This window comes from Bremia lactucae, linkage group LG10 (genome assembly GCF_004359215.1).
Source record: "Bremia lactucae strain SF5 linkage group LG10, whole genome shotgun sequence".
NCBI lineage: Eukaryota > Oomycota > Peronosporomycetes > Peronosporales > Peronosporaceae > Bremia > Bremia lactucae.
In genome coordinates, this window is record NC_090619.1 from 195,930 (window position 1) to 219,992 (window position 24,063).

The following is a 24,063-nucleotide window of genomic DNA, read 5'->3' on the forward strand; positions in this document are numbered from 1 at the left end:
TTGTTAATCTATCTTTGTAAATGTTGTCTTAACTATAAACTAATACTAAACATGTAAATGAATTCTTATCTATCTTATCTCGTAACTCTCTTTGATTACTTCTACAGCTGATTAGTCTGCGGAATAAATAGACATAATGGTCTATACCTATTTATGGATAAGAATTCAGGAAATTACTATTTAAAGAAATTTCCTCCAAATATTATCTACCTTTTGGATAATATTAATTAACAATCTTTTATTGTTAATTTCATGTAACGATACACCCCGTTACATTAGCGCAATAAGACATTAGTTTTATTGGATTAATTGATTTGTTATTAAAGCTACCTCGCCAATCATTACAAGACACGACTAGGCGGTGCGCAAGGAGGCGCATTACATAATTAGCTATTAATATATTAAAGCCAGTAGATAAAAGATCGTTATGAAAGAGCCTAATATATTAATACAGCTTTTCTTTTTCCCTACTTAGAGCCTTAGAATTACCCTTAGTAGCTAAGACTTCTTAGCTACTTAAAACTTTCCTATGCAAGCCGTATACGTGAAGTAATCGAGACACCCCGCCTTCACTGGAATCAGTCTAGGTTGACCAGTACTGTTGTCAGTACTAGCAAAAGGTGCCCCGTTATACCTGGTAGCACTTCGTAGTCCGTCAACGGCCTACGCGCGTTCCATCCAACATGGACATGTTGGATGGAGAAGGAGGTAGTTTTGAAGCCTCTCAAGAAGGCTATCACGTAACGCGTGAAAGGGTCAATCATTTGAGTGACTTTAGAATGGAGAGCGGTCGGACGCATGAGCTCCGCCGTACGCGGGCCAGCCGTTAGCGCCATGTTGTTCACTGCAAAGAGATAAACAACATGCGGCTATAGCCAAGTTCATACAACATGAATTCGACAGGGCCCAAGAGAAAGTAAGCTTACTTCACCAGCAAGGCTCTCAACACGCAGACGTATTTTAATAACAGTCCATTTAATCCTGAACAGAACGGCATGGCAGATCGAATCGAACTCTGGTAGAGATGACGTGCTGCATGCTTAAGGATAGCGGTCTCGACAAGTCTTACTTGTGCGAAGCGTTGATGGCAGCGGCAGACATTCGGAACGTGGTTCCGAACTCGTCGAACAAGAAGTCAAGTCCGTAAGAGATGTTGTTCAAGCGAAAGCCGCGCATCGATCATATGCGCGTGTTTGGTTCGCAATGCTACGCGCACGAAACAAAGATAAAACGAAAGAAGGTAAACGATTCGGCGTGAAGTGTTATTTGCTTGGCTACGCAAAGGGTCACAAGGCGTACTGACTACTTATCGCGGATGATGGCTCGATCATGGTTCCAAGAAGCGTGACATTTGCTGAGCATCCCAACTCGAAGTTAATGAAAAAGGAAGACGAGCGAATTATCGACATCATTAAAGATGAAGAGAATTTGGAGACGTCGACAGTTGACGAGAATGGTGTGGAGGTTCCGGCAAATGACTAAAGGCTTCGGACTCAGCCACTTGCCGTGATCCGATTCGTGGTAGCCAAAATGAGTCCAGTGCTCAAGGTCAGGTTCCTACTCGAGCATCAACCCCGCCGGGAAGAAACGGCGAAGAAGAGTGGATGGTGCGACAAATACGAAAGAAACGCGGTGTGGTGTGCTACGAACAAAAGTTCTCCAACCTACGCTGCGGTCATTTCAATTTAAGCGACTTTGAAGGAGAAGACGACGCGTTTTATTGCTTTGTTGCAGATGATGATGGAGGACAAGCTTCAACCTACGATGAAGTAATGATCTGTAAGAACAACAAACAGTGGCTGGAAGTGATGACGAGCGAGATGCAGTCACTCAACGAACACAAAACGTGCACGCTAGTAAACATGCCACCGGACAAGAAGGCTGTTGGATGCAAGTGGATATTTCTGATCAAGCGCGATCTAAGTGGAAATGTTGAAAAGTTCTAGGCACGATTAGTTGCGGAAAGTTTTACGCAGCAACCTGGGATCGACTTTGTCGAGACTTTTGCGCCAATGGCACGCAAGAGTCAATCAATACGGTATTAGCAATTGCAGCAGCTAAAGATTCGGAGGCAGAAATGTCGACGTTAATACCGCATTCTTGTATGGAGAAGTTGATGAGGAGGTTTACATGAACCAAAACGACAATGTTGAAGATGAACAAAATCCGATGAAGAAGTGGTTGCTTCAGAAAGCGCTTAATGGAGCCAAGCAAGCAGCGCGGCAGTGGAACAGCAAACTAAATCAGCATCTGGAGGACCACAGATTTTTAAAAGCACTTCAGTAGATCCGTGTGTGTTTATACGAGTGTCAAGCGGCGAACAGCATCATCGCTATTTACATGGACAACCTAATGCTGTTTGGTAAAACAAAGGAGCACATCACGGACATTAAAGTGCGCTTAAGCAAGCGTTCAGCATCAAGGAGCTTGGAGATCTCAAGTACTGCTCGGGAATCGAGATTCACCGCAAGCTTGACGAACACTTGATCAAGATGAGCCAGCAGTCATACATCAGGCGACTCTCGGAAATGTTCAGAATCGAGAACTGCAAGGACGTGCACGCACCAGCGGACAACAACTCAAACTAGTAAAGAGGCATGAAGAGGAAGCGTTTGTACCGAAATTTTCGTATCGCAAACTGGTGGGTGCATTATTGTACATAGCGACATGTGCACGACCAGAAATTTTGCATGCGTTTGGCGAAGTTGCTAAGTTCTGTGAGTGAGCGCTACGGGAAGTCACACTGGGCGGCGGCCAAGCCGATTCTCAAGTACTCGAAGTCGACTAACGATATCAGTATTGTATCGTATCTAGCGGTGCTAACAAGGGAGAGCATTGGATTCGCGGATGCAAAATTGGGCAAGCGACTTCGACACCCGGCGTTTAACGACAGAATATGTCTTTTTCTTGAACGGCGGAACAGTCTCATGGAATTCCAAGCGCCGGCCAACCGTTGCTACCACAAGCGCGGAAGCAGAGTATATGAGTTTGTACAGCGCAGCTCAAGAGGCACTTGGAGTCCAAGACAGATAAGGCGAAGACAATCAAGGATGTATTGCACTGGCCAAGAATCCTGTCAACCGTTCGCGCACAAAGCACATCGACATCAAGTTTCATTTCTTGCGTGAGAAGGTGACAAGTGAGGTAATTTCGCGTGAGTACAAGCCGACGGAGAAATGATCGCGGACGGGTTGACCAAGTCTCTTGCAAGAGACAAGCACACCAAGTTTATCATGGGACTCGGCATAAGGGCATAAGGGCATACACTTAGGGCGCACATCAAGAGAGAGTGTTAGATTTGATGTGTACACCGAACTTTTTGCGCTTTATGCATATGCGTGTATAGGGGGAAATATATACATGAAAGCAAGGGATCGTATGTTAAGAATATTTGGGAGAAATAGTGTGTGGTGAAATTATGCGCTGTAGCTCAGTCGGGAAAAGCATGGCAGTGCCATTTCACAGGTCACCGATTCGATACCCTGCAACGACAAATTGTACAACCTTCGGGAACTGGTGTTTGGGGGTCACCAGCACTGTCCTGTCAGACAGTGACGTCCCCCAATTTATGGTGGTCCACATATGTGGCAAAGGGGGCGTCTCGAACGATAGGAAAGAGATAAAGGTAGGATAGCGTAAACGGTAGGATAGCGTAAACGGTAGGATCGAGATAAACTCAAAATACAACTCACTTTCCGGTTTGCAATCCCGACCGTAATCCCATCTTCAAGCTTTATACATAACGTAATTTTAACAATCGACACCAGTGCAAAAACAAAATCGTTTAAACATTAATATACTTAATACGAACAGAAGGCATTCTCGCGCTAAACTCGAACCCGGGTCTGATGGGTGAGAGCCAGCTATCCTTGCCGCCTAGACTATGTGGGAAGCTTGTCGACCGCTAGCGCAAAACAATATAGCTCGAAATTTACGGTACTAGCAACGAGGAGAAGGCATTCCCACACCGGGACTCAAACCCGGGTCTGCTGGGTGAGAGCCAACTATCCTAACCGCCTAGACTATGAGGGAAGCTTTTCTTCCATTAACGCAAAAAAAAAAAATATAATAGCTCAAAGTTTACGATACTAGCAACGCGGAGAAGGCATTCCCACACCGGGACTCGAACCCGGGTCTGCTGGGTGAGAGCCAGCTATCCTACCGCCTTGACTTTGTGGGTGACTTGTCGACCACTAGCGCAAAAACAATATAGTTCGACATTGATAATAATAGATACGCATGAAGGCATTTCCACACCGGGACTCGAATTGGGGTCTGCTGGGTGAGAGCCAGCTATCCTAATCTCCTAGACTATGTGGGAAGCTTGTCGATCATTAATGCAAAATCAATATAGCTCAAAATTTACGATTCTAGCAACGCGGAGAAGGCATTTCCACACCGGGACTCGAACCCGGGTCTGCTGGGTGAGATCCAACTATTCTAACCGCCTAGACTATGTAAGAAGCTTGTCGACCACTAGTGCAAAAATATAATAGCTCAAAATTTACGATGCTAGCAACGCGGAGAAGGCATTTCCACACCGGGACTCGAACCCTGGTCTGTTGGGTGAGAGCCAATTATCCTAACCGCCTAGACTATGTGGGAAGCTTGTCGACCACTAGTGCAAAAATATAATAGCTCACAATTTACGATACTAGCAACGCGGAGAAGGCATTCCCACACCGGGACTCGAACCCGGGTCTTCTGGGTGAGAGCCAGCTATCCTAACCGCCTAGACTATGTGGGAAGCTTGTCGACCACTAGTGGAAAAATATAATAGCTCAAAATTTACGATACTAGCAACGCGGAGAAGGCATTCCCACACCGGGACTCGAACCCGGGTCTGCTGGGTGAGAGCCAGCTATCCTAACCGCCTAGACTATGTGGGAAGCTTGTCTTCCATTAACGCAAAAATATAATAGCTCAAAATTTACGATACTAGCAACGCGGAGAAGGCATTCCCACACCGGGACTCGAATCCGTGTCTTCTGGGTGAGAGCCAGCTATCCTAACCGCCTAGACTATGTGGAAAGCTTGTCTTCCATTAACGCAAAAATATAATAGCTCAAAATTTACGATACTAGCAACGCGGAAAAGGCATTCCCACACCGGGACTCGAACCCGGGTCTGCTGGGTGAGAGCCAGCTATCCTAACCGCCTAGACTATGTGGGAAGCTTGTCGACCACTAGCGCAAAAACAATATAGCTCCAAATTTACGATACTAGCAACGTGGAGAAGTCATTCCCACACCGGGACTCGAACCCGGGTCTGCTGGGTGAGAGCCAGCTATCCTAACCGCCTAGACTATGTGGGAAGCTTGTCGACCACTAGCGCAAAAATATAATAGCTCAAATTTACGATACTAGCAACGCGGAGAAGGCATTCCCACACCGGGACTCGAATCCAGGTCTGCTGGGTGAGAGCCAGCTATCCTTACCGCCTAGACTATGAGGGAAGCTTGTCTTCCATTAACGCAAAAATTTAATAGCTCAAAATTTACGATACTAGCAACGTGGAGAAGGCATTCCCACACCGGGAATCGAACCCGGGTCTGCTGGGTGAGAGCCAGCTATCCTAAATGTGAAGTGGATTGGCTAACGAGCACCCATAAAATTCACGTCACACCACACTTTAAAGCAGATTAGCAAACGAACTCTCATAAAATTTACGTCACAGGAACAAGCGGATACGATGAACACAAAGAAGACACGTGACGCGTCCTATTCACGCTGCCAAACTTTATGGTCTAGACGTAAGCGAATAAAACCAAGCTTAGCAAAATTCTTTTGGACTACATAACTTTTTAACCGGGACTCGAACGGTGGTCGCGTGGGTGAGAGCCACGTATCCTAACCACGTATACTATTTTGGAATACAATCATTTTAATGAATCAAAATTCGTAGCATTTTGCGACCGCGCTCCATTCTTAAAATGATACATACGCTTTTATGATGTCGGTATCACGGCATACCAAAATGTGGAGTGGATTAGTTAACGAGCTCCTATAAAATTCAAGTTACACCACATTGTGAAGTAGAATAGTGAACGAACTCTCCTAAAATTTACGTCACAGGAACAAGCAGATACGATGAACACAAAGAAGACACGTGACGCGTCCTATTCACGCTGCCAAACTTTATGGTCTAGACATAAAGGAATAAAACCAAGCTTTGCAAAATTCTTTTGGACTACATAACTTTTTAACCGGGACTCAAACCGTGGTCGCGTGGGTGAAAGCCACGTATTCTAACCACCTAGACTATTTTAAATTGCTGCAAGAGATTTTACAATCATTCTAATGAATCAAAATTCGAAGCATTTTGCGACCACAGTGCATTTTAAATATGATCCATACGCTTTCATGATGTCGGCATCACGGCACACCAAAATGTGAAGTGAATTGCTAACGATGTCGGCATCGCGGCACACCAAAATGTGAATTGCTAACGAGCACCCATAAAATTCACGTCCCACCACACTGTGGAGTAGATTAGCTAACCAACTCTCATTAAATTTATGCCACAGGAACGAGCAGATACGATGAACACAGAGAAGACACGTGACGCGCCAGTTTCACGCTGCCAAAACTTTATGGTCTAGATGTAAAAGAATAAAACCAAGCTTTGCAAAATTCTTTTGGACTACATAACTTTTAAACTGGGACTCGAACCGTGGTCGCGTGAGTATAAGCCACGTATTCTAACCACCTAGACTAGTTTAAATTGCTGCAAGAGATTTTACATTAATTTTAATAAATCAAAATTCGTAGCATTTTGCGACCGCGCTGCATTCTAAAAATGATACATACGCTTTTATGATGTCGGTATCACGGCATACCAAAATGCTGAGGTGATTAGCTAACGAGCTCCCATAAAATTCATGTCACACTACACTATGAAGTAGATTAGCTAACAACTCTCATAAAATTTACGTTACAGGAACGCGCAGATACGATGACACAAAGAAGACACGTGACGCGCCGTTTTCACGCTGCCAAACCTCATGGTCTGGTCGTAAAGGAATAAAACCAAGCTTTGCAAAATTCTTTTGAACTACATAACATTCAAACCAAGACTTGAACCGTGGTCGTGTGGGTGAAAGCCACGTATTCTAACCACCTAGACTAATTTATATTGCTGCAAGAGATTTTACAATTATTTTAATGAATCAAAATTCGAAGCATTTTGCGACCGCGCTGCATTCTTAATATGATACATACGCTTTCATGATGTCGGCATCACGTCACACCAAAATGTGAAGTGGATTAGCTAACAAGCTCCCATAAAATTCATGTCACACCACACTATGAAGTAGATTAGCTAACGAACTCTCATAAAATTTACGTCACAGGAACGAACAGATACGATGACACAAAGAAGACACGTAACGCGCCGTTTTCACGCTGCGAAATTTCATGGTCTAGACGTAAAGGAATAAAGCCAAGCTTTGCAAAATTCTTTTGGACTACATAACTTTCAAACCGGGACTCGAACCGTGGTCGTGTGGGTGAAAGCCACGTATTCTAACCACCTAGACTATTTTATATTGCTGCAAGAGATTTTACAATTATTTTAATGGATCAAAATTCGAAGCATTTTGCGACCGCGCTGCATTCTTAATATGATACATACGCTTTCATGATGTTGGCATCACGTCACACCAAAATGTGGAGTGGATTAGCTAACAAGCTCCCATAAAATCCATGTCACACCACACTGTGAAGTAGATTAGCTAACGAACTCTCATAAAATTTACGTCACAGGAACGAACAGATACGATGACACAAAGAAGACACGTAACGCGCCGTTTTCACGATTAGGCCAAGGCTTAAAATAGCGAAAAGATTAAGGGAAGTATTAATATATTTAGTATTCTCCGTAACGATCTTCTATGTACTACTGAACCTAATATATTATATCTAACTAAGTATGGCGCCTCCTTGCGCACCGCACAATCGTGTCTTATAACGATTGGCGGGGTTGATTTAGACTTAAATTGACCAATCAATTGAGCTTAAGTCTAGTTGTATCAAAATCATTTAATTTGGAAATTTTAAAACTATTTTAAGTCATTATTAATATTGAAACAATTTAAGTCAATATTAATACAGATAATATAAATATTGACTTAAATAGTTCCAATATGTCCAAATTAAATAATATTGATGCAGTTAGACATTTGCTCGATTATTTTGTTAATACTGTTTAAGTCAATATTAATATAAATAATATTTGGATTGACTTAAACTGTTTCAATGTGTCCAAATGAAATAATATTGATGCAATTAGACAGGAAACAAATAAAGAACACAAGTATAATATAGATAATAATTGTGTATTTCTTTTTTAATTTCGTCTCGTAGCGAATAATAGTTATTATTCCTCTTATAGGAGGTGTTACTTATGTAACGGGACACCGCAATACATAAATGAAAGTACTTAGTGAGTTGGTGAGGCCGCTAAGGCGCCCACCACAAAACCTCACTGCACGTGCGAGATGTCGGGCAAACCGCTTCTTAGCTGTGCTAGGGTGTGTGAAGTAGGGCGTGTGTAGCAGAGCTGCCACGCTCCCAAAGTCAGAGGAAGACTTTTAGACTCAGAGACTCTTTAAGTTGTATAGAACTAATGGGTTTTTCAACTCGAAAGTCGTACAACTATTAAAGCTTAATGAATCCAAGTTTAAGGGATTCAGGGACTCGTAGAACCAAGTAGCAACTAGTGCCCGAGAGTTCGTACCTAAAATAGGCGTTTATCTCTCACAGGTCAATGCGCAAGCCTTAGGCAGGCACTAGACGCTTTAAGATCAAAAGCGGAACTGAATATCATGAAATTAGATAAAAACTTACCCTGGCTAATTTTAAATAGATTAAGACCGCCAGACTGATATCTGGCGGTCAAAATCTATTTAAAATTGACCACACTTGTACCCATAATAAATGGGATTTTATCAATTTAACTATTTAAAATTGAATAAAAAGGTATTTTGCCCATAAAGTAAATGTACCACAACAACGGTTCTCCAACCGATGTGTGCCCCATTACACGCGCAAAGAGAGAGGCAGATTAGACTTTGTTACATGTTTTGTATATTGTATAATTAAGTTAGTATTAAAAAGATAGAAACAGAAGAACTTTATTTTATTTAATACATTTACTTTTAGAGGGCTGCTATATGGACACCCCCCCTTCTGCTGCTTGGATACCCCTTATTCATAAACCTATATTTGATTGGCTGACGTATACCTAATAAATTCATGCTGCGCGCACCACACACCCCTCCCTCAATGGATATTCTGCACGCCACTACGTATCGCTCTCTCGACGAAGCAGAAAAAGTTGTAAAATCATATGCCATTTAAAATGGATTTAGCATCAATCGTGGTCGTTCAAAAACGAATAAAGCTGGCACGGAAGTTCGAAAAGTGTGGCTGAAGTGCGTACACGTCAGGGAACATGAGGGTTCAGGGGGCTAAATTCGTCGCACGTCTACCTTGAAAACTGGCTGTGAATGGCAAGGAACTATGCTGTGAAAGATCCACAAGAACAATGTTACATGGAACTGAGACATTGTTAATGATGAGCATATTGGTCATGACCCTGCTGAAGACCCCTCTGCGTATGCTGCTAACCGAGTAATACGGCCGCAACAACGACGTCAAGTAATTAAAATGACGAAGGCCGGAGCCACGCCGCGTGTTGTTCTGGCAACGCTACGTCAGAATGATCCAGAGTGCAACCTAATCAGCAAAGACATTTACAATGCAAAGCTCAAAGGGAGAAATTTAGCATTAAACGGTCGTCGTCCGATCGAGGCACCCCTGGCCCGATTTCATGAAGATGACATCTTCCATAGGCTTCTCACTAATGATAGTGGTGGATTTTTTTGCACTGCCTGTTCGTCGCGCCAAAGACTGATATTTCCGTCGCTGCTGACTTCTCTAAAAATGCGGTTTTTATTTTGGATTTCATTTATAAAACGTATAAGTATAAAATGCTACTGTTGCACATCGTTGGAGTTACGTCAACAAATCAGACAATATCACTGGCGTTTGTTTTTCTGTAGGAAGAATCAGTACCTGATTACGCTTGGGCCCTTCAACAGTTTTCAAAGTTGCTTTCGTTCATTGTTATATGAGAATATCTTGCTGTTGTGGTTGATTAGGAGCTTGCGCCATCGCAGGAATAACAAGTACCTTTCCCAATGCTGCTGTATTGATTTCCATTTGGCAAATTACCAAGAATGTCCAAGCAAACATTAAAAAGCATATCAAAGCAGAGAATGAATACAATGAATTTTGGGACAAATAAATGACACTTTGTAAGGCACACACTGAACATGATCATATTAGCAAACTAGCATCACTTCGGTCAAGTGTGCCTCTCCAAGTTGCAAACTATCTAGAGAAAACTGGCTGAACAACCAGAAAGAGCGTTTTGTTGTTTCATGGACAAAGAACATTCGTTATTTCGGACATGCAGTCACTTCGCGAGTCGAAGGTAGTCACGCCTTCATTAATCAATGGATAGCCACTTCAACTCTTGACCTGGATGAGGTATATGGGAAGATTGTTCTTGCAGGAGATGCCCAAAGACGGGAAATTAGCCGATAAGTTAGTCTTGAGCGGCTTCAGGTTCCTCTTGGGCTGAAAGCTCCATTTTGGAGCAATGTAGTCCGCTGTATTTAAGCACATGTGTTGTATATTGTGCATAGTCAGTATCAACTGGCAATTGATCCAAGCAACAATACCGAATGTAAAGGAGATTTTATGGGGACTATGGGACTACCTTGCCAGCATAAGGTATTGCAGATATTGCAAAAGAACGATCCTACAAGCTTCAGACTTTCATAAGCACTGGAGATTACTAATAACGCTGCCTCCGCAGAGCATACAGCAGGAACAAAGTCTTGATGAGATCATAAGCTCAACCAAAACCCGTTACAGGAGATAGATTCACGCCAGAAGGCTGCGCTACGCACTTCTATGAAAGGACTACTTTCATCCCGCCCAATGAAACGCGGCAACAACTTCGTAGTGACGTACAATTGGGCGTCCTTCAAAGTCTGCAACACAGCTTCTAAATGACGCTTGTGCGACTCTATTGCGCTCAGCCCTTCCTCGGCCTTACTATGCACGAGTACATCGTCAATGTAATGGGGCGCGTAGGCACCGTGCTGACGCATCACGTGAGCCAGCCTCGCTCATGCTTTTAGCATCAAACTCGCCTATGATACCGCCGAGGGGTCGATCATAAGGCATAGTTTTATTGACCTGCTAAACTGGCAGGGTCACTATGGCAAGTTTCTGTGCTTGAGATGATACCCTATGGTTCATCGTCACGTTGACGAGAAGAACTTAATTATATTAATACAGTTTTTAATTAACACTCTTTAAAGCAAGCTTCTTGAAGAGAGCCTTCCTCTGTACGTAGTAGTGTACCTGAAGTGACGTGAGGCACCACTCGATCGATTGGATATCAATTCGACCGGAGCAAAGAAAAACGCATTCTCAAATGGAGCTACAGTGCTATCTTAATTTTACTGGTAGCATAACCTATTGAATAACTGGCGCATCAGATCGTGGCCAGCAGCCGTTAACTGAGTGGAAAGTTGTAAGGTGTGTAGCGGATCTTAAGATCCCCTTTATAGTGTCGGTAATGTCGTGTAATGTCGTTGCACGAATGTCACATCTTATCGTCGGCATTCCTAACCAACAATGACCAATATGAATAATCCAGATGTTGTCCGTACTCGTGGGCGACCTAAAATAAAAAAACTCGTCATCAACAAAGCGTGACCCATCACATTTCGAGCATTGCGAAAAAGAAGAGCGAAGAAAAAACGAAAATGCGGTCACTACAAGGGGCAAGGCCATTATCAAACCACATGTCCTTTGCTAGCAACGGGAAGGACATCAAGACTAAAAGTTTGGGGATTGACATTGAGAGTGCTTCAGAGGATGAACTTGCGCTTAAGTATGTGAAAGTAGCATCTTTCTGCCAGGCTACATTCACCACTCGAGGCTAAAAGACCTATCATCATTTAAGCTTGATGCAGAGTCGACTAATGAAATCTCAAATCGACAAGGAAAAACCGCTGCAGCAAAAGCCTACATAGAAGCAAATTCCGAAGTAGCACTGGATGTCGATGGAGACGGTAACTGTGGTTTCCGTGCCATTGCAGTGGCACCAGGACGTTCTGAGTTTAATTGGCCAGCCATTAGGAAGGAATTGGCCAAAGAACTCATTGTAAGCAAGCCATTTTACGAGTGCTATTACCTGGAGAAAGGACTGGTAGACCATCACCTTACCACTCTCGCTTGGCTTGCTGGCCCCTGTCACCGGGCATTTTGGCTAATTATGCCAGAGATGGGTGCCGTCATTGCAAACACATACTAACGCGCTGTCGTGTTTTATGGAAAAGAGGCAAGCGTTACAACCCTACCGTTTCACTGCACGCCTTACCAAGCGGAGAAAGTATCGTACTGGTATCACAGCCTCCACTACCAGGCGTTGAAGTTGAAGGCTGATTCGGTTTGGCCAGACATTGACCACCGCTGGGAAATATATGCAAGCGAAACCACAAAAGTATAGAGGGAAATTGTTGAATATAGAGAGCACCTTTTGACCACGCCATGGTTTAACTCTGTCGTGTTGTTTTGGGTGGAGTGTGAGGCGGTAGCCATGGTTTAACTCTCTCGTGTGTTGTTTTGGGTGGTGTGTGAGGCGGTAGCATTTATACCATGTCGGCATTCACAGAATATCCATTGAGGGAGGGGGTGTGGTGCGCGCAGCAGAAATTTATTAGGTATACGTCAGCCAAGCTAATACGTATTTATGGGTAAGGGGTGTCCAAGCAGCAGAAGGGGAGTGTCCATATAGCAGCCCCCATCTTTTAACCCTTTATAAAGCAAGTGTTCTAAAGATAGTTTAACTCTGCACGCAATAGTGTACGTAAAGTGACGTGCGGCACCACTCGCACTGAAGCAGTGCGAAGTGGCCTTGTATAGAAGCATTACAAGTCGGCAGTGCTCCGTTACACCCACTTCGAATAGAAAAAAAGGTATTTTACCCATAACGTAAAATTGGGCCACATTAACGCTTAACAACTTGATGTTCAGCAAGTATTGCAGAACTGCTTTAAAGTTTGCAATATTAGTTTTGGAAAAGTAAACTCCAAATTATGCTATTTGTAAATACCAAATGCATAGCATCTGTTGTCTCATTCTTACGAGCGTGGACGCTGGCGCTGCACCGGTTCAGGCAAGCCGAGCTCGTGGCAGCGCTCATAGGCGGCCCAGATCGAGTCAGCGATGACGGCACGAAATCCATTCTTTTCAGCGCGGTAGAGGCCAGCAGCGGTGGTTCCGCCTGGGCTTGTAATTTTATTCCGCAACTCGACGGGGTGTACGTTTTCCGACTGCATGTAAAGCGCAGATCCTAGCATTGTTTGTTGCACCAATTTCTGCATAACATTCATCAAAAAAGAAAGCATGAGGTGTGAATGCAGCGACAATTTTTCAGCTTAATACCGTCGCCACAGGACGAGAAAAACCCATGTGGACACCCGTGTCGATCATCGCCTCAGCGACAAGAAAGAAATACGCTGGTCCAGATCCCGAAAGCGCTGTGGCCATGTCGAGTGCTTTTTCATCGTCAATGAACACCTACGATACAATTTGAAAAAAACGTTTTTTTTTAATATATTTGCATAAACAATAACTGATAAATGTAAACCAGACCTCAATGCCAAACGACCCAAGAATTTGCTTGGTCAATTCGTGCTGTGCACTTGTGACTTCTGACGACATCGCCCACACCGTCGCGCCTTCACCTATCATTGCTGGCGTGTTTGGCATGGCACGGACAATACGACTGTCCTGCCCTAAATACTTCTGCAGCAGCTTAATGGTAGGTCCTGCCATCACAGAAATGACCAAAGCATTTCGATCCATTGCCACTTTCACAGCCTGCAGCACCTGTGATTTTCCGCATCATCAATCAAAATATCGAAACAATGGCGAATCAAAGGAGTCAGCTATTGACGTACGTCGTCAATCATCTGTGGCTTGACTGCCAGTAATATTACGTCCGCATTTGTGACTGCCGTGCTGTTGCGCGCGTGCGTCTCCACGTTGAGCTTGGCGAACTTGTCTCGCATGGTCGGGTTGGGATCGGACACGACGATCTTAGAGCTGGGAATGAGCTCTGTTTTAAGCACACCCGTGACTATAGCTTCAGCGATGTTGCCACCGCCAATTACAGCCAGGCGACTGAGCTGAACCTCTGCGCGTTCGGAATCAGCTACGCTTTTCTGCGTGCGGGAGTAAATGACCGGCCCTGTGCCTTCCGTGGAGAAGGTGGCGCTTTGAACGCACCTCGATAGGTTTGCCGCAGCACCAAGGAAGGAGGTACGGTTCCATTTGCATGTGCTTCGATATGATAGCCTTGTAGCCATGTGCCTGGCAACGAGGAAACACATCCGGAAATGCAAACTAGGCTTTAATTTGAAACTGAAAAACTGACGAATAGTCGTTAATGTGCGATAACGATTGTGTCTTTTCAGTTCTCTATTTTGTGACTTTGAGCTATAAATGGCAATTTGCTTCAGTTATTGCAGCATTTCAAAGATATTGACGGCCGGTGCAAATACGCACGCTGTTGCCTCGTTGCTCTTTTCTCTGTGATGAGCATTAGATCTACGTACTTAAAATTAATCAACGTGCAACAATATTCCTTCCGCAAATTTTGGATGCTCGAATTGCAAACCCGAATAAAAGTATGGTAGCATGTGTGAAGTAACATTTTGCGAGGCCTGAAGTATTTCCTTTCATCAATGAGTTGCTTTAATTAGTGCTTGAAAGTCAAGTATTAAAAAATGATAATCAAGATGCACAAAAGAAATCACCTTTAAATTCCGCGAATGCCTCAGTTGGTATAGAATACTTCATGCCCTGGTGAATTCTTCGGCTCAATTATTCTGCTTGGCGGTTATCTGTGAATTCTGAGCTCGACCGTATTATTGTCGTTTGTGCCTTTGGCGCCCTGTAAACATAGCAAGTTTTGTCGAGCACGCAAATTTTTGACAAACAGCCCATGCTGAGCGAGTCGATGAAATAATCACAAGTTGTGAATACCTGTTTCCTATAGCAAAATCAGTTGCATAAGTTTGCCCTTGGTTACAGCCCTTCACAAAAAAATTAGCACAGCATTCAGAAATGAACTTTTAAAACAAAATTGGCTTTTTTGCTAGCATCGTATGATGAATAAGCAAGACGCTGAAATACAGGATCATTTGATTGGTTGAAAAGGGTTTATTTGCTGCGTGTTGGCCACTCTTTGTTGCAATGCAAGAGGACATTTGGGACGATGCATTGCTATCGGAGATTGAGGCACTCGAGACTCGTTATGTAAAATCTTGCAGCCGTCTAAATGATACGACAAACATTCCTCAATCAGCCTTTTGCTATAATAAGAATATGTGGAGCTGCAAGTCATGTACGCTGCAAAACAACGCGGCGAGAACTACATGTCAAGTATGCCAGGCACCACGAGTATTCATGTTGCACGAGGATCAAGACACTACCTCAGCCAAGAAGATTATACAGACTCGAATTACTTTCGACAAATCCACGACTTCACCGCCACAGCAACAATCCATAAAGAATGATGGTGTATGCTCAAAGCCTACATCATTCACCTTGACACAAAGAGATCAATTAGCAAAATCCGCTACAGCAAATACAACGCATTTTTCGTTAAAGTCGCCAATAAAGTCTTTTTATTCAAAACGAGCAAAAGAAGAGGTCAAGCCAGACAATTCGCTTTTGCAAACAACGCGGCGTGCAACAGGAGAAGACGCAGTGGCCAAAACAAGATATCTCGACATTTCTATACGCTCAAAAGGCGTGCCCGGGATTGATATTGATGCCGCACAGCATTTCGTGTACCCGACAAATTACTCTATTCGAGACTATCAATTGGCCATTGCAGAAAAAGCATTGTATCACAACACGCTCGTGTCATTGCCTACGGGCTTAGGTAAAACACTAGTGGCTGCAGTTGTCATGTACAATTTTTACCGCTGGTTTCCGACTGGAAAGGTAGTGTTTATGGCGCCGACAAAGCCACTTGTGGCTCAGCAAATAAAAGCGTGTCATGAAATCATGGGAATTCCGCTTTCCGATACTGCAGAATTGCAAGGAAACGTTCCTCCGACAATGCGTCGCGTGCTGTGGAACTCCAGACGCGTGTTCTTTTGCACCCCTCAAAGTTTGCAAAATGATCTTTGCCGAGGTATTTGCAAGGCAGAAACATTTGTGTGCATCATTGTTGACGAAGCTCATAGAGCTACGGGAAAGTACGCCTACTGCGCTGTAGTGCACGAAATTGAAGCAAAAACGCAACAGTATCGCATTTTGGCACTTTCGGCCACACCTGGAGCGAAATTTGATGTGATTCAAGACGTTGTGACGAATTTACGCATCTCCCATATTGAAAGCCGATCAGCTGATGACGTGGATGTACGCAAATATACGCACGCACGGCAAGAAGAGGTAATTGTTTGTCGTCTCGGCGACCAAATTTTAAAAATCAAGGCGCAATTTCTCAAGCTCTTCACGCCGATCATTCAACGATTACTTCGCAATCAGATTATTCGAAATAGCGATCCAGATAAATTGACGAGCTGGTACGTGCTGCAAGCTCGAGAGAATTTTCGAAAGAGCTCGACGTACGCGTCAAAGCGAAGTGCAGAGAGTGACTTAGCGCTTCTCGTGAGTTTGCTACACGCCAAAAGTTTATTGACTGGTCATGGACTCAATAGCTTTCGTGATCAAATCTTGAATTGGGTGGAAGAACGAAAGAATGGCAAATTGTCGTGGTCCAAGAGAGAAATGCTACAGTCTTCGGCATTTCAAGTGCTTGAAACAAGTTTAGCATTAAGCGGTGATAGCTTATATAGTACTGTGAGCCATCCAAAGCTATTGAAACTTCGTGAAGTGCTGTTAGAGCACTTTCAGCGCCATGATGCAGGAGCTTCCAGCACACGAGCCATCGTTTTTACGCAGTTTCGTGCAAGCGTATCGGAAATTGTAGCGCTACTGCGTCCACTTGCACCTATTGTTAACGCGCAGCCTTTCATTGGACAGGGTGCGTCCGGCAAAGCAAAAGAAAACAAGGGGCAGTCTCAAAAAGTACAGCAAGAAATTGTGCGTAGGTTTCGAAAAGGCGACTTTAATGTCCTTGTAGCCACATGCATTGCCGAGGAAGGCCTGGATATTGGAGAAGTTGATCTTATTGTCTCTTTTGATGCACTTACGTCGCCTGTTCGGATGATTCAACGACTGGGTAGAACTGGACGAAAACGCGTTGGCAATGTAATTATCCTCGTGACCGAAGGAGACGAGCAAAAGAAGTTGATGCGTAGTACATCAGCGGCGAAGACTGTTAGTCGCGCGCTAACAACTTATAAAAGTAGATTTATCTTCGCAAAGTGTCCGCGTATGCTTCCAACCGGCATTTACCCGCAATTACGAGAGCTGGAGATGAAAATACCAACTTTCCATGCTTCTCAAGTTGGTGGGAAGATGTCGTCGACAATTCTTGACCCTAATACGTGGCAGCTCAGTGATGCTGAACGAGCTGTGGCGCTGTTGAAGTTTTTTCCGGCAAATTTCGCGAATAGCTGTAGAAATAAGCTGGTGCCAATTGTTGCTGATCGGGCACATCTACTACGGCGCCAATCGCGTACGTTGGTGCGAAACAATGATAGCACTCAAGTGAGTTATTCTGTTCGGTCGCTTATTTTGCTACGTCTAGTTCGCGACATTCACGGTGTCGACGAGAATTTGGAAGATGAATCTGATGATGATGACAGTATGAATGCTGATAAGGAAGAAGAAGCTGAGGTGGCGAGCTCGAACAATCGTGCAAATTCTGTGGAACATGGAAATGAGTGTCATGCAGCATTTTTAAGGTCTCGAACAACCAAGTTTCACAGCACTAGATTGAGTATAATCGACTCGAAACTGAAAGGTGAGATGACCTCTGCTTCGCAACAATGTAAAACGCCCGATGAGCCCGATTTTGCAAGCACATGGGACAACGTATACGATACAATTGGAGAATCGATCTCTTCCTTTGACACGCACTTTAGCCCGCAATATGCCGACTTGATAACCCGTAATATCTCTACTACTACTGAGGACGTTATAAATTGCAATGGTTGCTGTGAAAATACTGCTTCAATGACCCTTACAGGAGAAAAGCAGAAGATAGATGCTTGTAAAGCAACATCCTTGTTGGTTCCGACCAGCGAGGACGATATGACTGAGGCGAAAACAACTGCCTCTGGCAGCAAGTGGCCTGACTCTAATGTTTCTAGAGGCGCGAAAAAGCCAACTCGAGATTCGACGCTCTCCTTTAAAAATGTCAGTCATCACAATTTCTCAAACAGAGCTGAGACGGCTTCGCAAACCTGTCGAACGCGACAACTGGTATTTGATGAAAACGCTATTGATGCCAATCCACTGACTTTTACGCAAACAATGGAGCTTTTGCCAACAGAGCCAGCTAGAGAAGCTCAAGTACTACGTTCTAAAAAGCACGAAACGCCTCGAGCCACAAAGGAGAATTTTTCAGAGTTACCACCTGTGTCGTGTGCACAAAAAAGTGTTAGTGCTGCCAATGAAATGCCATATTATGAAGAACAGACCGAAAACGAATTACAATCCTTTGAATTACTTCCATCATTGTCGAATGGTCCTGTAATGGCATCTAATTTATTAAATGTCTCGCTACGTGCAGCTTCTCCTGATAAAAAGTTTGTGGGAGCTGGCATTCAAGAAGACAAAGCTCATGAACGAGTTGACGATGATTTAAGTTCTGTGGTTGCGAATGAAAGTAGTTTTCTTCAAGCAAGCAATATTAATTCCAAAACACGAGCAGACTCTGACGCTGAAGATATGCTAGCTATTAATCCAATGGAATTCACGCCCCCGTCAAAAAGGTATTTAGCCGAGTATATTCATGGTGCTACGCATACAAATCAGAAGGAAGTTGATTTCGAGCATAAGGACGATGGCTGCTGTGCTGTGTGTCTTGAGCGTGAATCATATGATGATGATCTAATACTCTTTTGCGATGGATGTAACGTGGGAGTTCATCAATTCTGCTATGGTATTCTCTCTGTACCCGATGCCGAGTGGTTCTGTGCCGTCTGCTCGGTGGCTCTAAAGACTGGCAACGATGTCGCTGCTAATCCACCACGATGTCAGCTCTGTCCACACCGCGGGGGTGCGTACAAGCGGACGGGATGCCACCACTGGGTTCACGTTCAATGCTATATATGGATTCCAGAGTTACAAGTCGAGCAGGGAGTGGATGATTCTCTTATGCTTTCTGAATTAACTCGACTTGATCCAGACCGCAAGAATCTCGATTGTTCAATATGCCATTCGCAGATTGGTAATGGAAAGATTCAATGCGCACACAAGCAATGTTTGACTGCCTTTCATGTCAGTTGTGCCGCATTCGCTGGCTATCGCATGGATCAAGTCGATGTTTCAGGCAGTGACGACAAGGAATGTTATACTTTATTTCTAGCTTACTGCTCATTACACCGCAAATCTTCTGCTCCAGTATGCGCTTCGGATTTGTCAACGTTACCTGAGAAAGCAACGGTTTCCCTATCCCATCCATCACTTTCAAAACCTGCAAATATTGCATCTCCTAGTCACTTATTAGCATCGCCTTCCTCTGCGGAGGTCGAAAAGAAACGTAAAAAGTTTCGGCGACTTAAACGCAAGTATGAGTACTCTCCCTCCCACTTGTGTTCACAGCCAGAAGCGTCAAGAACATTGCAAAAGCGTCTCAAGAGAAAGAAGAAGCAGCGAGAGACTTCACGAGCTTTAGCAGCTGCGTATATTGAAGAAACAGCTGAAGTGCAAGGGGGAGATGATGATGATGACGACGATGATAATGAGTATGGAGAAGACGATCAAGAGGCGGCGGACAATTCATTTATTAACGATTCGTCGCAGCTTCTGTATTCACAGTCGGTCAAATCTTATGAAGACGTTGGGGATCTCACGTCAAAGAAGAAATTGAAATCAAGTCCCAATATGCGGGCTATTTATGCGCAATCACTTTGTGCATCACAGACTTCTCCACTACCACTAGGTAGGCACTGGGGAGCACTTCGATCAAATGGAATTATCCGTGCTTGTCTTGATAAAATGCATACCAAAACGAAGACTACGACGACGCCAACAACTGCTGTAGCAGTTGTGGAGGAATTCCAAGCGGCTTGTGACCAACGGAATTGCTTGCCAGCTGATACGATTCAACTCGATTCGCCTACCATTTGTCCGTTGAATCAGACCAAGAGGTTGTTTAATGACACTTTGCATACCGAGATGGAAACAAATGGCATTGAAACTTTCAACACATTGGAGGAAAATCGGCAAGAAAACTTGAAACAAACAAAATCACAGACGTCACTAGTTTGCAACAACATTTTATTGTCGAAAGATGACCAGTTGGCAAATGCACGAGATGTGAGAGCAATTGATTCATTCCATTTGACGAAAGAGGGAATGGCTCATGACGGAGAAAGTGCTGCGTATTCTCATTATTCGAATGGAACGTTGACGTGTAAAAGGTCTCTTGTTCCTGCGAAACGGTCCGTGACGTCTACTGTCGATCTAACTTGTCATCACTCGCAAAGGTTATCCCAGTCAATGAAGTGGAACATTCTCGTAAGCTCGACCTTTGCCAGCTCCAAAATATATGCAATCCTTTTATCGTCCAAGAGCGCCGACTGTGGCGTAACAATTACAGATTCGCTCCATGTCGATGTTTTACTTAGTGTGCGCACCGCCGTTCTTTTCTTAACAAGCCAACAAGTACACGCGCTGAAGAATACACCTCCAAACCAAAATGAAAAAAGCGGCTTGTTGTTTAGATTGACTTTGGCCATGCACAAGAAAGTCATTGTAGCTGTTGTTCACACTGGTGAAAAATCCGAGATTCAGCGAATTCTACCGTTTCCAAACGTGACAATTATTGTGCAAGATTGCATCGATACTCTATGCTCGCAACTTCACCAAATTGCACACGAGGATCTCGTCGAAGGGTACGAATTTCCTTCTTTATGTCTTGGTCCCTTAAGTGATCAGGTTCCAAGAGCGCTAGACGAGAATTTCGCATCCCGACTCGAGTTCTTTCGCTCTATTCCAGCTTTGTCACTTGACAGTGCACTGAATTTAAGTTTTCGCTTTAAAAACTTTTCAGTAACACAAGTGCCAGTGCATAAATTTAACGAAATGCATTGGAGAAGGATGTTGCCATGGATCTCCGAGGCGTCAGCGGTGGAGATTCAGAAACATGTGCAAAATATACGACGTTGAGGTTGTAAAGTATGATAGTTTAGCTATCGTCGGCTGACTATTTAAAAGCGCAGAAAGCGACTAAAACGGTCATGCCCGGTTCACTGCGAGGTGGCATGTCTTAGCCACTTTTTGTGTGCAAATTAGAATTAGGTAATTACTGTAAAATACACACGCTCCAATAATGGGAGCAGCCACAAGCAACCCATTTATCGACACGAAATTTCTTAAAAGTATCGAAGCCGCTCGGAGTTGCCCAAAATGTATTCAATTATTGTGTATCGACTCCATATTCCACAATGGAGGACATTCTTCCGCAGAGCAAGAAGCAGCACCGTAAGCAGGAAAAGGCTCGATGGTTAGCGGAGCGCAAGTCTTTGCAAATACTGGAGGGCTTAGCATCTTCCAGGCGGAAGAGTAGAAATCACCGTCAACGAATTGTCCCGCCTTCCGCTGCTGTCCACTTTGAGCCGTGCATGTCGACTAATTGTGACAATCGAGTGGCTGGACACTCGTGCGTCGTGCGGAGAATTGAACCGTACGTCCATCGCTTTGCGCTCTTTGCAAAAGACCGGTGGACGGATCGTAGTTTGCGTGATCTCTTTGCCAGTGAGTTTTCCACCCTCTCGTCAGAATACTGCGCGCGAGCAGCTCAGCTGGGGCTCATTCGGGTGAATGGACAAGAGGCGAAGCTGGACACGATTCTGAAACGTGGAAGTTTCTTTGAGCACGTCGTGCATCGACATGAGCCTGCAATTCATTTCCCGATCAAGACTGCCATGGAGTTATCGACATTGGCGTCGCTATCCACGACGTGGATCCATTTGGAGACAGACGACTTGATGGTGGTAAATAAACCCTCGGGCGTTCCCGTGCATCCAACCGGCAGCTTTCAATTTAATTCGCTGACGCATATACTGCATCATGACAGACAAGGGATTGCCGCAGAGAAGGAAAGTTTAACACAAAAGCTCTATCCAGTGCATCGATTGGATCGATTGACGTCAGGACTGCTGATACTCGCCAAATCGGCGGAAAAGGCACGCAGTCTTACGGCTGAGCTAACAAATCCTTCTATCAACCAAGGAACTGGCATGCGTTTGGTGCAGAAATACTACGTAGCGCGAGTTCAAGGCGACTTTCCCGTCACGGCAATGGGTTCTGCAGGCATTGCTAAGTTCTGCTCAGCATTTGTAACGATTGATAGTTTACGTGAAGAATACTGGCGCGTGGAAGCCCCAATCGGTTTGATGTCACCACGCCAAGGACATAAAAGATGTGTGAGTGAGTCAGAAGACGCCAAGCCTTGTGTAACGCTAATGCGTCGTCGTGGAGACTCCGTGGGTGGCGAAAGTATCGTTGAATGCCTCCTTTTAACGGGTCGGACGCATCAACTTCGAGTGCATTTACAACACGTGGGCTTTTCAATCGTAAACGATCCGCTGTACGGAATTCCGAATGAAGACAAAGGGATGAGGCTTGCAATTAGGCAAGTACAGAATGTCCTCTTTGATGCTGTTCCAATTTCATATTACCAAAAATTTCATCATGAAGATGATAAACTTCGATGTACTCGAGTGTGCGAAGTCTGCATAGCTAAAATCCAAGGAATTTTCGAGGTTGAAAACAAGGATGTAATTATGTGGTTGCATTCCTATCGATATGAAACCCCCAGTTGGTCATTTGAAGTGCCGTTGCCGTCTTGGGCCACATTGCCAACAGCATTGCCCATCTGATTAACATTGTAAAATTGCAAAAGTACTTCTCTCTGCACGACGTGCAGAGGAAGGCTCTCAGTAGCTAAGAAATCTTAGCTTACGCAGAGTAAATTCTAAGGCTTTATTATAGAGAAAACGTAAAACTGTGATAATATATCAAGTTCCTACGTAACGATCTTTTATCTACCACTGACTTTATTATATTAATAACTATCTATGTATGGCCCGCACAATCTTGTCTTATAACGATTGGCGGATATGGTAATATTGGAACAAGTCAAAGTTAATAAAGATAATATTTGTACTTTTCCTCTCATAGACCAGGTTGTTAATTAATATATTATCTAAAAAAGTAGATATTATTTGGAAAATATTACTTTACATAGGAATTTTTGGAAAGCTTATCCATAAATCGATGTAGGCCATTACATCTACTTGCTCCGCGGTCCAGTCAGCACTGGACGCGCCCAAAGAGAGAGACAAATAAGATATATTACATGTTCTGTATTAGTTTATAATGAAGTTAGTATTAAATAGATAGAAACAGAAGAACAACTTAATTACATGAAATACAGTTTACTTTTAGCCCTCTTTGCAGCAAGAATCTCAAAGAAAGTCTTCTTCTGCACGTACTAGTGTACGTGAAGTGACGTCTCGCACAGAAGCAGTACAAGTCGGCAGTGCCCCGTTACACATGGTAGCACTTTGTAGTCCGTCCAAGGACCACAGTTCTATCATCTAACATGTCCATGTTAAATAATAATGGAAATACGCATCACGTTTAGCGTGATAAATACTTATTCTAAGTGACATAGAAAGGAGTGCGGTCGAACGAACGATTTCGACCGTAGAAAATGATGCCATCTTGGCCATGCTGTCCGGTTTGGACAGATTTGCCCTCCATTCAGCCATCGCCAAGTTCATATAACATGAGCTTGACGAGGCGAAGGAGAAGGTA

General features: G+C 43.9%; 3 protein-coding genes across 3 annotated transcripts; 2 read left to right on the forward strand and 1 right to left on the reverse strand.

Moving 5' to 3' along the window:
- Positions 1-13,053: 13,053 nt before the first annotated feature.
- Positions 13,054-14,456, reverse strand: CCR75_009254 (uncharacterized protein; the record flags this gene model as incomplete). Its single annotated transcript, XM_067967296.1, has 4 exons — positions 13,054-13,463; positions 13,531-13,665; positions 13,741-13,977; positions 14,049-14,456. The coding sequence occupies 4 exons, from the start codon at positions 14,454-14,456 to the stop codon at positions 13,227-13,229; spliced, it is 1,017 nt and encodes a 338-aa protein (XP_067815197.1). The 3' UTR covers positions 13,054-13,226.
- Positions 14,457-15,345: 889 nt separating this feature from the next.
- Positions 15,346-21,408, forward strand: CCR75_009255 (uncharacterized protein; the record flags this gene model as incomplete). The annotated part of the gene is made up of 1 exon (XM_067967297.1): positions 15,346-21,408. One exon carries the CDS (start codon positions 15,346-15,348, stop codon positions 21,406-21,408), a length of 6,063 nt encoding a protein of 2,020 aa, XP_067815196.1.
- Positions 21,409-21,686: 278 nt separating this feature from the next.
- Positions 21,687-22,983, forward strand: CCR75_009256 (uncharacterized protein; the record flags this gene model as incomplete). Its single annotated transcript, XM_067967298.1, has 2 exons — positions 21,687-22,880; positions 22,942-22,983. 2 exons carry the CDS (start codon positions 21,687-21,689, stop codon positions 22,981-22,983), a joined length of 1,236 nt encoding a protein of 411 aa, XP_067815198.1.
- Between the last annotated feature and the right edge of the window lie 1,080 nt (positions 22,984-24,063).